General features: G+C 57.8%; 1 protein-coding gene across 1 annotated transcript in view; it reads right to left on the bottom strand.

Moving 5' to 3' along the window:
- Nucleotides 1-758: 758 nt before the first annotated feature.
- The window catches only part of ITPR3 (inositol 1,4,5-trisphosphate receptor type 3), an 80,930-nt gene continuing 70,190 nt past the window's right edge, over nucleotides 759-11,498 (bottom strand). The window contains exons 41-58 of the mRNA XM_004389818.2: nucleotides 11,255-11,439; nucleotides 10,923-11,123; nucleotides 10,678-10,788; nucleotides 10,071-10,166; nucleotides 9,847-9,948; nucleotides 9,673-9,759; nucleotides 8,865-8,975; nucleotides 8,595-8,787; nucleotides 8,240-8,365; nucleotides 7,510-7,682; nucleotides 6,731-6,895; nucleotides 5,830-6,022; nucleotides 5,253-5,357; nucleotides 5,038-5,165; nucleotides 3,983-4,148; nucleotides 3,120-3,280; nucleotides 1,790-1,951; nucleotides 759-1,310 (exon numbers count right to left, since the gene is read on the bottom strand). Coding sequence (XP_004389875.1) covers nucleotides 1,242-1,310; nucleotides 1,790-1,951; nucleotides 3,120-3,280; nucleotides 3,983-4,148; nucleotides 5,038-5,165; nucleotides 5,253-5,357; nucleotides 5,830-6,022; nucleotides 6,731-6,895; nucleotides 7,510-7,682; nucleotides 8,240-8,365; nucleotides 8,595-8,787; nucleotides 8,865-8,975; nucleotides 9,673-9,759; nucleotides 9,847-9,948; nucleotides 10,071-10,166; nucleotides 10,678-10,788; nucleotides 10,923-11,123; nucleotides 11,255-11,439 — 2,534 coding nt within the window. The 3' untranslated portion in view covers nucleotides 759-1,241. The remainder of the gene's footprint in view (nucleotides 1,311-1,789; nucleotides 1,952-3,119; nucleotides 3,281-3,982; nucleotides 4,149-5,037; nucleotides 5,166-5,252; nucleotides 5,358-5,829; nucleotides 6,023-6,730; nucleotides 6,896-7,509; nucleotides 7,683-8,239; nucleotides 8,366-8,594; nucleotides 8,788-8,864; nucleotides 8,976-9,672; nucleotides 9,760-9,846; nucleotides 9,949-10,070; nucleotides 10,167-10,677; nucleotides 10,789-10,922; nucleotides 11,124-11,254; nucleotides 11,440-11,498) is intronic.

The raw sequence follows: 11,498 nt of genomic DNA, 5'->3' as shown, positions 1-11,498 counted from the left end.
AGCCTGGCCAAGCAGGTCCTCAGGTTGCAGTTGGCACTATGGCTAGGGACATGCATATGGGTCACCTTATTATTCCACAGAGCCTGGGCTCCTACTGGTAAGTGTTCACAGCCCCTACTTGAGCTTTCTTCTGTCTAGCGTAGAGCCGAGAGCAGAGGCAGGGCAGGGTGGACAGCACCCCTCAGTGGTGAGGAGGAGGAGGAAGTGGGTTCTTAACCTTATTTGTGTCCTACCCTCAGAATGTTTTTAAATACATAAAATACAATACATGGGATTACAGTAGAAACCAATTTCACTGAAATGCAGTTCCATCCAAGGGCCCCTGGTCAGGAATCGCTGCATGACAGGATGTCACTCAGCATTTCTCTAGAGCCTGAGGAGAGGCCTGGGCCAGTAGGGAATGGTTTGTATTTCCATCCTGTCCACGTGCCTCATTAATCCCACACCTGGCGGGGAGGGGGCAGAGGATTCAGGAAACATTATCCCTTTAACTAGATTTCTATTTATTTTATTTAAGGCAATTAACATGTTAGTCCTTAGGCCAAAGGATTTGTAAAACATTACACCAAAATAAGAAACAAGCAAAAACAAAAAAAACACCAGCCACTCTAACACACATAGCCATGTCACCTGGGCATGGGCATGGGCACGGGCTTGCAACTGCCCAGCAAGAGCCAGGTCCAGGAACAAGGCCTCTATCCTTGGGTCGCCAGCCTACCTGTGGCCAGACAGGGTGGCCTGGGCACAGACAATTCCACAACAAATGAGGCACGGAGGGAGATAGGCGGGTGGGCGGGCAGGGCTGAGAACAGCACCCTTGGAATAAGTTAAATAACAAAGCCCTAAAATCACTAGTAACAGCATTACTGCCACCTCCCCCAGAGGCAGGCAGCAAGCAGAATGTAGTGCTTGGAGATAAAGAGGTGACCCCATTCCTAATCACCCACAAGGAGGACTACAAAGGAATGTCAGTTATTGCTTTAAAACGCAGAGGTCTCCAGGACTTATCTAAGGCATTAAGGTAAACTGAGTCCCAGTGAAATTCTCTTTAAGAGCTCTAGGCAGGACTGTTAGCTCTGAGACCCGCCCCCAACCCCAGTGCTGGTCAGAGTGTCGGTTGGTTTGGGGGTGTCTGGCAGAGTGGGGGCTGGAAACTGGTGGGCACCTAGCCCTTCCGGGCAGTGTTGTTCCCAGTTAGCTCTCCAGTGACGAGCATCCCTCGTGGCCTTCGGTGGCTCTCCTCAGCGGCTCATGCAGTTCTGGACATCCACGAAGCCCAGACGTTGCCTGCGTTTCCGTTGCTCCGTCATCTAGGGTTAAACATGCCAACGGGTCATCAGACCACCTGGCGCCCTTCTCTGTGGGCACCGCCCCCCCAACAGGCCCAGCTGCCACTCAGTCCTGGCAGCAGGCCAGGGCACCTCAGGGTGCCAAGAGGATGCTAGCCCCCACACCCATGTCCTCAATTAGCCTGTCACAAACCCCCGATGTGCAGCTGGGAAGCCACCCCACCTAAGAGAGGGGCCGCCCTTCATTTAGTAACTGCCAGGTGGAGAGGAGCTGGCTCTGGGCAAGGAGGGGCTTGAGAAATGGAAGGAGCCTTAAACCTCCCCCATCACCAGTGACCCCCTTGAGGGACTCACTAGCAGCTGCCAGGAGTAAGGAGATGAGCAAGGGGGTAGCCCCACACAACTGTACCAGGGTGTCTCAGGGACATGGGCAGAGGTTGCCGACCCCAGTCTAGCTTTCTGCACATGTGGCAGGCAGGGCCACCCAGCACCGTACACACCTGCTCCTTGAGCTCATTGAGCTGGACAGTGAGGTGGGACACCAGCTTCATGGTGGAGTTGAGCTTGTCCTGAAGGAGCCGGATCTCGTTCTGCTCCCCCTCACCCTCGTTGCTCACCAGGGACATGGCCCGCATCCGGGGGAACCAGTCCAGGTTCTTGTTCTGAAAAACAGCACTGGTGGGTAAGCAGGCTTAGGCCCAGCAAGGACGGCCTCATTTAGGAGCACAGTACTGTGGGGGAGGTTGCTGCCACACCCAGACAGGACTCCTTGCCAGGATGTGTCATGGGAAAGTCTGAGCTGACCCGGGTCCTCCTGGGCAAGGGTGAGCTGGCAGTGAAGCCTCGTGTTTGTGAAGGGCCACAGCTCTGTGACAGGCCAGCTTCCGTTAGACCACCTCACACTGATATCAGCACCATCTGTTTACTCTCCTAACACCCCATGAGAGGCGGAAGGCAAGGCCTCTGAACTCAGGCCCTGAATCTCCTTCCTTCCTTCCTTCCTCCCTCGCCCCATGCCCCACCCTGATGCACGCCCCACACCCGGGAAGATTCGAGTCAGGCAGATGGCAAATTGAGGATGAGGAAGGCTCTGCTGAGGAGGCTGGCAGTGACTTGTCTGAGAGGCAAAGCCACCATTTCCCAGGACAGAAGAGCAGGAAGCAAGGAGTCACCTAGAAGTTTCTCAGACCAGCAGCTACACCTGTACCCTGAGATCAGTTCAAAGTATATGTCTAAAAGAAACCGAACTCTCCTTTTTAATTACTATTTACTGACTTCCCTCCCTTCATTACTGTGGAAATGGACTAGATGACATTTGATTCCTTCTAAGTCTGATATTAAGTTTTTCCAGGCTTCTCCTTAGCCTGGGGCCATCCAGACTTTGGGGGAAGCTGCTCTTCCTCCCACCGAGCTAGGAAAGGATCCCCCGAGTAACCCACAGGGCAGCAGCCTCATGCAGGGTCTCCCCTGCTCCCACAGGCCTGGGGGCACCACACATGCCCTTTTGGGCTTACGGGTCTGCCGTGGGCTTTTCCCAACACCATAGCTGGCTCAGAAGAGCAGTGGACAGCTGGCAAGGCTCCTGGGAGCAGAGGGCTGGCTCCAGCTGCTCCCCTCCTGGCCTCAACAAGTGTCTGCAGCTGTCCGTGCCCCTCCCCTAAGCCGCTGAGGTCAGTCATGCAGACAGATGTAGCCACTCCTCTCCAAGGCCCTGGGGACTAGAAACCTTGCCCACTAGGGCTTCTGGTGCAGCAGCAGCTGACTCCAGAATGACATGGTTTAGGCCCCTGGGGAGAGCTGCTCACAGAACCGTACAGCCCCTGCTCACACCTTGATCATCTGGGCCACATAGCTCTCAGGGCCCGTGTAGTCCGTCTTGTTCTTCACACGGACCAGCACGATGAAGTACAGATAGTTCCACATGTTGTGCTCGAGCTTGATGTGCTCCTCAAACGACACTGTCTTGTTATCAAACTTGTCCCTCTCCAGACCTGAGGATGCAGAGGGCGAAAGTGAAGCCGCCACGCTTCGGAGAGCCTTGGCGGGGGTGGGGGGCACCTGGTGGGAGGGGGCTATTGCTGCGGTGGCGGGGGTGGTGGTGCACGTATTCCCCTCATGTTAAGAGGGCTGATGAGCACTTCCGGCAGCCCACTCAGGGCTATTCAGCCCACTGATAATATTTAAAGCACCCCCCACTTAGCTTCAGAGATCCTGCCTTGCCGAGGCTGTAGCCCGCCCGCAGCGGCAGCCAAGGACTGTGGGAGCTAAGGGCAGAACTCGTACCTCGGGGAAGCAGGAGTGGCTGGGTGAGGGATTTCTCCTACAGGTGACACCTGCCCCTTCGCCAGGGTGGCTGGTAAGGGGACTAGTGCTTCACACCAGAGGTGGGAACAGCACTGCACTGAGATCAGGAGGTTGAGGCCACTCACTGGGCTTCAGGACCTCTTCTGTAGACCCAGAGGTTGAAGGAATGGTTTCTGAGGGCCCTCCCAACTCCCATCTATTATTCCAAACTCAGGCAGCCTGTGTTCTCCCTAGTTCTGGGATGAACCAAAGAGTCATTCAGGAAGGTTCCCCAGTGGCCACAGGCACTAGGAAGGGCCACACTGAGGCTGCCACTGCCCTCAGATGACATCCCATTATAGGTCACTCAGGCCCGCCATGGCCTCCAAAAAGCAGGAACCAGGCCTCACCACAGATGAAGCATGTCGTCTTGAGAATCTCCTCCTTCTTCTGCTTCTCGCTGCGCAGGTCGGCGAAGGTGTCAATGATCACCCCAAAGATGAGATTCAGCACGATGATGATGACAATGAAGAAGAACAGGAGGTCGTAGACCACGCGGGCCGGGAAGAGAGACTCCTGCAGGGGCGAGACAGGAAGGCTTGGCCCACGGTCCCCAGTTCACTGGCAGGACTGAGGACTCTGGCAGGGGTCGAGGTCAGGGCTATGGTAACGGCACCCAGCACCCGCAAAGGAAACAAGGGCCTCAGGCTGAGGGGCCATGAAGATGGCAGAGTAAACTCAGCCTGACTCCAGGGAGCAAGAATGGCACCATACACTCTAAGTTTGGATTAGGAAAGGGCAGACCTGGACAGGCTACCAGCCAGAGACAAAGCCCTGTAGGAGTCAGTGTGGGGAGCTAGGACTACAGGTCTAGGCCTGTCTCTGCCCCTAACTTTTAGTTAGGTCTGAACTCCTCTGCCTTGCCCACAGGACACCTGGTCTCACACATTCTAGAAACTGGCTGGCTGGAGAGAAGTCTTCTCATTCCCATGAGACTGCGGCGGGCTGACGTTCTAGGAATACTGGGCAGCCCAAGCCCAATCACAAGGTCTCCTTATGAAGCCGACTCAGTGCCCCCACTGCCCTCCAGCTGTGGGCTGGGCAATGGCCTGCCCCTCAGACCAGCCAGTGTGCCCCAGCACAACTCCACCCTGCGTCTGACTTCCTAGCGGGGAGCTAAGTGCAGTTGCAAAGGTCCTTCCTTATGGTGTCTGCAGTGAGCTGGTGGGGATGCCAGAGCAGATTGGGGGCAGTGCTATCTCAGCAGCAGGGTCACTGTCAATCAGCTGGGTGTGGGAAGGGGGAGGAGGGAAGACAAAGGGAAGGGGCTTTCAGCAGTGAAGATCTACCGGAGGAAAAGCTGCCCTGACTGGCTGCGACCTGAGGGCTGAGTCTTCACAATGCTGATAGGGATAGGGACATGGGCCACGTGGATTGGGGGCCGGGCGGGGCCGGGGGCACTCACATCTTTGGAGGGCTTGCGAAGAATGTCACCCACGCCGCCCCCATTGCGCAGCCCATGGTTCATGACAGTGACGATGCACATCAGCAGCGTGTCACAGGCCCGCTCCGTGGTGTCTGGCTCCTCGTCCTCTGTGAGCAAAGCGTGTGCTCGTACCCCTGCCAGGCAGGCCTGCCCCTGCCCCACCCCCACCCGCACCCAGACCCCTGCAGACACACCTTCCAGGACCTCAGGCACTGAGACTTCCGAGACACAGTCCATCTTCTCCCTGTTGCACGTGCCTACAAATGTGGCAGCGCCATGTGGCATCCCCAGGGGGCTGGCTGGAGGAGACACGCACGAGTCACAAGGCAGTCCAAATGCCCGGCCAAATCACCTCTCAGGACCTGGCCCCAACATCACAGCATCCAGGAAGCCTTCCCTGATCCTGCCTGCATCTCACTCTGGCTACAAGTGAAGGGTCTTCGAGTCCTAGCTCCCATGGGCTGCACGCTGAGGGCAGGGAGGGGGTCTCTGATCCTGAGCCCGGCACATGGGCAGCCCCTGCAGGAGGCTCTAGCTCTCTAGCAAGTAGCTTCTTAAGGAGTTAGAGACCAAAGGCTCTCCCACACTTTAGTTCTAGGAGTGAGGGAGGCAAGTGGGTGTGAGCTAGGCCTCCCCCACCACCCAAGAGGAGAACCTGAGGCAAGGATCCTGGTGGGACAAGTGCTGCCAGGTCCTGGTCCTGATGCCGGTCACTTGTGCCAGCCAGACCTCATGACCCTCACATCTGCCCCAGAGGGAGGCCTCCCAGACCTTTGGAGTGGTTGCTGGGCAGCCGGTCAACCTCAAGGATGAAGTCATCCTTGAGGAAGAGGAAGCCCACGATGGAGAAGAGGTAGACCAGGATGAGGGCCAGGAGGGCGGTCAGCAGGATGGAGCGGCCATTTCGGGTCACACTCTTGATGACGTTGAACAGTGTCTCCTCACGGTAGATGAGGTCAAAGAGCTGCAGGGGCAGGAATGGGGCCCTGAGGGGCTGAGCCGGCCTACCTCACTGGGGGTCCACTGGCCCCCTTCACCCAGCTCCTATAGTTCACCACAGCTTCCTGCACTGGGGTTTGCAAAGGAGTAACCAAGCCAGTATGCCTGTTTGGAAGGTTTCTCAGAGGAACCTGGAGTTCACAGGCCACCAAAAGGGAAAGGTGAGGGGTGGAATGAGCAGGCAAATACCAACCACAGAGGGAGAAGGATGGCCAACTCTCACAGCACACTTATGATATACCATGAAACACTCCAGGTGCTTTTCGTGCATTAGCTCAAGTAATTCTCACAATTGTTCTAGAAGGTAGGTGCTGTTGTTATCCCCATTTTACAGATGGGGAAACTAAGGCACAGAGCAGTTAAAATACTTGCCCAAAGTTTTATAGCTAATAGTGGCCAAGCCGGGATCCAAATTCAGGTGGTCTGGCTCCAGAGTGCAGGTTTGCACCACCACTGAACTGGGAAGATGGATCAGATGGGGGCAGGAGTGGCTGCCAGGGCCCTGAGGGCCAGGGCTGGGTCAGGTGGAGGAGGACTCTGAAAACTTACTCCTCGCAGCCCAGCAGCAAGAGGACTGGACAGAGAGGCTGGTGCTGGGGAACTGCTAGCAACTTGCGTGAACCCCAGCTGCCCACACACCCCTGTCTGGCCCCACCCGACTCAGCGGCCTCACCAGGATGCTGTAGAAGAGTTCGTGGGCAAAGAGGCCCAGGACGCTAGTCAGGATGTAGCCCACATGGTAGAGGAATTCCATGTCCATGACCATGGCCTTATAACCACGGATGAAGGTGCCACGGTTGCCCACGAAGCTCACAACGAACACGATCTTGTTGGTCAGCTGTGGGCAAGTGCAGGGCACAGGGGATCAGTGCCTACTGCCTACCCTGAATCTCTCTGACCCCTGCCACCATGCCCACCCGATGCTCAGCCTGGCCGGGATGGCATTAATGAAAGTGCTTTCAGAAATACATCTGGGCCCCTGGAACTCAGAATAAGAAGCCCTACCTCCAGGAGAAAATTGAGGTGCAGGTAGAGGAGAATGGGAACAGAGACCACCCCTGGCCTTTATAGTGTTTTGGGAAAAGGCACCCCTTGCCCAAGGCACTTTATTTCCATCTGTTAGGAAATCATCATAGAAGCAAATTTCCGATGTCTACAATGGGAACAGTGACGTTGGCAGTGCACAAGCAGCCCAAGTGTATACAGCAGGCCTGAAGCTAGTGCCCCAAAGTAACTCCTGCCTGCCTGCCTGAGTGCCAGCTGCCCCAAGTTGTTGAGAGAGGGAGGAGGCATGGAATGGTCCCGACTACTGGTCTAGGATGAGCCTGGGATCCCAGGGCAGGGAGGAGGGAGATGAGGCAGAGCAGTGGCTGCCGGGAAGTTGCAGTTCTGACTGCATATGAACAAGGGGGTGACTTGGGGGTGGGGGTGGGGCTCCCTGCTGGCACTCACATTGAGGGCGCCCAGGATGTTGAGCGTGGGCCCGATGCCCAGGTAGTAGATGGAGCGCAGGATGAGCGCCACGATGAGGGGGCGGATGCTGTAGCGCTTGGTGAACAGGGCCGCAATGGAGAAGCAGATGAGAATCCAGAACAGCAGTGAGAAGAGCGGGGAGCCCAGCACGCCTAAGGACCAGGGCAGCGGGTGAGCAGGCCTGCTTAATCCACCGCAGCCCCAACACAGGCCGAGAGGCCCCAAGAAACTGTTCCTTCCTGGAAGCCTTCCCTATTAAGTTTCTGGTCACCTGGTTTTAGCCGCCTCCTCATACCTGCATCTCTAGGCCTAGGCGGGAGGCCCTATCCAGCTGCTGCTATAGAAACGTTTGCTTACATCATCTACATTTTGTTTCTGGCTTACGTATCTGTGAGTGTGTGTGTTAACGTGTGTATGTGACTGTGTTTGTGTGTATGAGTGTGTGTGCACATGTATGAGTACCTGTGCCTGCACGTGTGCTTCTCCAACTAGGCCAAGCCCAGCCCAATCTGGCCCAGAGGTCAAGGACCCTGTGTGTGTCTCCCCAATCAGTGCAGAGCCCAGAGGGCAATGCAGTGTACCTCCTTCTCCCCACTCCGTATCTGGTACCCTCAGAGCCTGGCTAGCCCCAAGGCTTTCTGCCCTCACCTGGGAGGGGAACATGGTAGGCTCCAGGCCCAGCCCCTGCCTGCCAGCCTTGCATCCTCACCTGTGGATGCTCCCTCCACATACGGGTAGAAGAAGGCAATGATGATGTTGATAAAAACAGCCAGGTTGAAGGAGATGCTCCCCCACAGGGTCATGCGGCGGGAGAACCAGTAGATCAGTGGCATGCCTGGGGAGGGGACAGCCAAGAGCTATTAACACCCTCTGCCCACCCCGCCCAGGACCCACTGCCCTCATGAGCTCCAGCCCCACTTCTGGAGGGAAACATGTTTGGAAGAGCCCCTCCCTGGGGGTGGGGGCGTGATAGGCTGCAATGGTGGGCTTTCAGGCACCCACCAGAGGGAGCATCAGTGAGTAACTCTGGGGCCCCACCCTCCGGCCCACCCCGCGGTCCTCACTGCGGAGCTTCCGCTGCCACTCCATCTCGTTGTGCAGGAAGGAGGACTGGTCGAAGAAGTCGCTCACTTTGCTGCCCTGCTCGTCCTGCTCAGTGGTGGTGAAGAGCCGGTGCTTGGTCTCCTCCGTCAGAAACTGACAGATGCCGGGCACCGGGAACACAATCTGCTCCATGCTTCGGTCCTGCCGCACAATCTGGGCACACACTCGGGCGTCACACCGGCACACACAGCCCTTGCCTCACTCCCACCCCTGCTGTCCTGGGGCCCCACCTCAATCTGGGACGTGTGGTTCTCATAGTAGGCCAGGGGGTCCTCCTCCTCCTCTTGTGCTGGTGCGGATGACTTGAGCATCTGAGACAGCTGCTTGTTGTTGAGGCTGAGCTGGGGGTGGGAGAGTTGAGGTCAGGCTGGCAGCCCCTGCAGTCCAGCCTAGCATCTGATTCCCACCCAGGTCCACCCCTGACATGCCTGAGCCCAACCTGAGCCCAGCTCTGAACTACACCCCAGTGTCCCCCCTGCCAGCCCAACCAAGCCCAGCCCAACTAGGGCTCCAACCACTAGGTGGGGGGCAGAAACTATATCCAGAAGATACATAGGACAGCCAGCGCCCTCCTCAGTCCTGCCCAGATGCAGCCTCCGCCGTTCTTGAGGCTTTCAGACCCATCCCAGACCCACTCCAACCTGGCTCCCACCTCCAAGTCCAGTCACTCCGCCTCCCAGTCTTGCTCCCACCTTCCTGAGCCCCGCCCCCAATTCTAGCCCCGCCCCCTCAGAGCCTAGGTCCACGCACTTACGGGCCATGTCCCACTTACAGGCCATGTCCCACTTACAGGCCATGTCCCGAGACGGCAGCTCCTCCCTGAGTTCCTGGCTCAGACCCCTGGTCCGGATTCTAGCTAGCCCCTCAGTTCTCAGTTCCGCCCTCATCCTGGCTCTCAGTCAGAGCCCTGCCCTCAGTTAGACCCCTGCCCTCAGTTCCCATCTCTGTCCCCAGATACTTGCCCTCCCGATCTCCCACCAGCCCCGCCCCTAGATCGAAGCCCCGCCCCCATTACCAGCCCTGCTCTTGGGCACCCACCATGGAAGAGATGCCCTCGGCCTCCTCCTCTTGGATGCGCTTCACAGGCTTCAGCAGGTGCTGCAGCTGTTTGTTGTGCCTGGAGAGCTGAGCGATAGAGCAGAGCAGTCACGGGGTGGGCACGGCTGCTGGGGGCGTGGTCACTGGGGCAGGGCCACCGGGTGGGGCTGGTACCTGCAGCGCGAGGATGTAGATGTTGTGGCCCACTTCCCGTGGGCTCACCTCTGAGTTCTCCCGCTCCTCCTCCTGCAGGTAGGCCTTCTTGATGACATCCACCTGGCAGGACAGCACCTGCTCAAATGGCCTCTCCTCGGGTGGAAAGGCAGGCTGGGCCCTAATCCCATCCCCGTCCACCTGCTCAGTGACACTTCCCCACCTGCCCACCAGCCCAGCCTCACCAGCTCCTGGGGCCGCAGGCTGATGAGGATGCGCTCAGCGTTTTCACTGTCATGCCGGCTCTCCATCAGAGCCAGGAGCAGCTTGGAGGCATTGTCCTGGGGATGGGGGGGATGGCCCCAGTCTGAGGGTCCCACTACGCCTGCCACTACCCCATAACAGCCCCTTCTGACCCTCAAGCTGTCTCATGCCCACTCCCCCCACCACCCCCCCCAGGGTTTGCTGAGAAGTGTACTGCATATCCAGCCCTGTGCCTGTCTCCCCACCCACAGGCCCACCTTCACCCCTACCCTGTGGCAGGTACACTCAATTCCCCCAGACAGCAGACACATACAAAGGAGGACCTCAGATAAACCAGAACTTGCTTCTAGAGTAAGCGGATGTCCAGCAGGTTTGCTCACACCCTCACTCTTGTGGACACATGAACATGTGCGTATTATACACATGCAGCCTGCACACATCACCACAGGCATCATTGCACACACAACACGTGATGCCCACATCACACACGTATCACTTCCCCACAACTTGCACTCATCACACACAATGCTAACAGCAGACACATTACACACATGCCCTGCACACAACGTAGACCTGCCCCGGCCCCACCTTGAGCTGCAGCACTAAATCCATGCGGTACTTGCACAGGGGGCTGATATCATTGAGAATCAGTGCGGTGATGATGTCTATGCCATTGGACTCATGCGTTACGATGCAGGTCTGGAAGAGGAAAGTGGGGGACACAAAGCCCAGGCCCCCTCAGACTTGTGGCAGCTCCAGAGGCCCCTAGCCTGAGCCCCGCCCCCTACCCACCTATCCCCACCATCCCGGCTGCCGCTGCCCTGGCAGCAAACCTGGTTCTCATGGCAGGGGCCCTGGCAGTACTCAGTGAGGGTCTCCAGAGTCTGGATGACGAGGCCCACGTTGTCCTCGTTGATGTAGAGCCCCAGGAGCCCCAGGCCACCCGTGGTGCTGCCACACATGATGTCCAGGAACTGCAGTGTTTCACACACCAGGTTGTAGTTGGTCTTGTTGTTCTGACAGCGCAGGAAGTTCTGCGGGACACAGCAGGGGTGGGCATGGGGCGGCTCCAGCAGGGAAGGGGGCCCGCCAGGGACCTGTCTGCAGGGGGTGGGGGATCGCCAGCCACAGGGCTGGGTGGTGGGGGCAGTGTCACGGCCCTCACCTGCAGGTCCCGGTTGTGGTTCTCACACAGTAGCTGCAGGAAGCGCAGGATGGGCTGCATGATGAGCACAGACGTGCCCATCTCGTTGCTCTGCACACGCTCCCCCACCTCGTGCCCCCGGCGTAGGCTGGGGCCCAGCGAATAGCGGGATGGGGAGCCAGGCATGGAAAAGGAGGCCACACGGCCTGCAGGGTAAGGCCTGGTGAGGCCAGACCCTCACCCCCTGTTCCCGCCCTAGCCCCCC

This window comes from Trichechus manatus, unplaced genomic scaffold (assembly GCF_000243295.1).
Source record: "Trichechus manatus latirostris isolate Lorelei unplaced genomic scaffold, TriManLat1.0 scaffold00261, whole genome shotgun sequence".
In the NCBI taxonomy this organism is placed as follows: domain Eukaryota; kingdom Metazoa; phylum Chordata; class Mammalia; order Sirenia; family Trichechidae; genus Trichechus; species Trichechus manatus.
The sequence above is the reverse complement of the archived record's forward strand: the minus strand, read 5'-3'. Positions and strand labels throughout refer to the sequence as shown.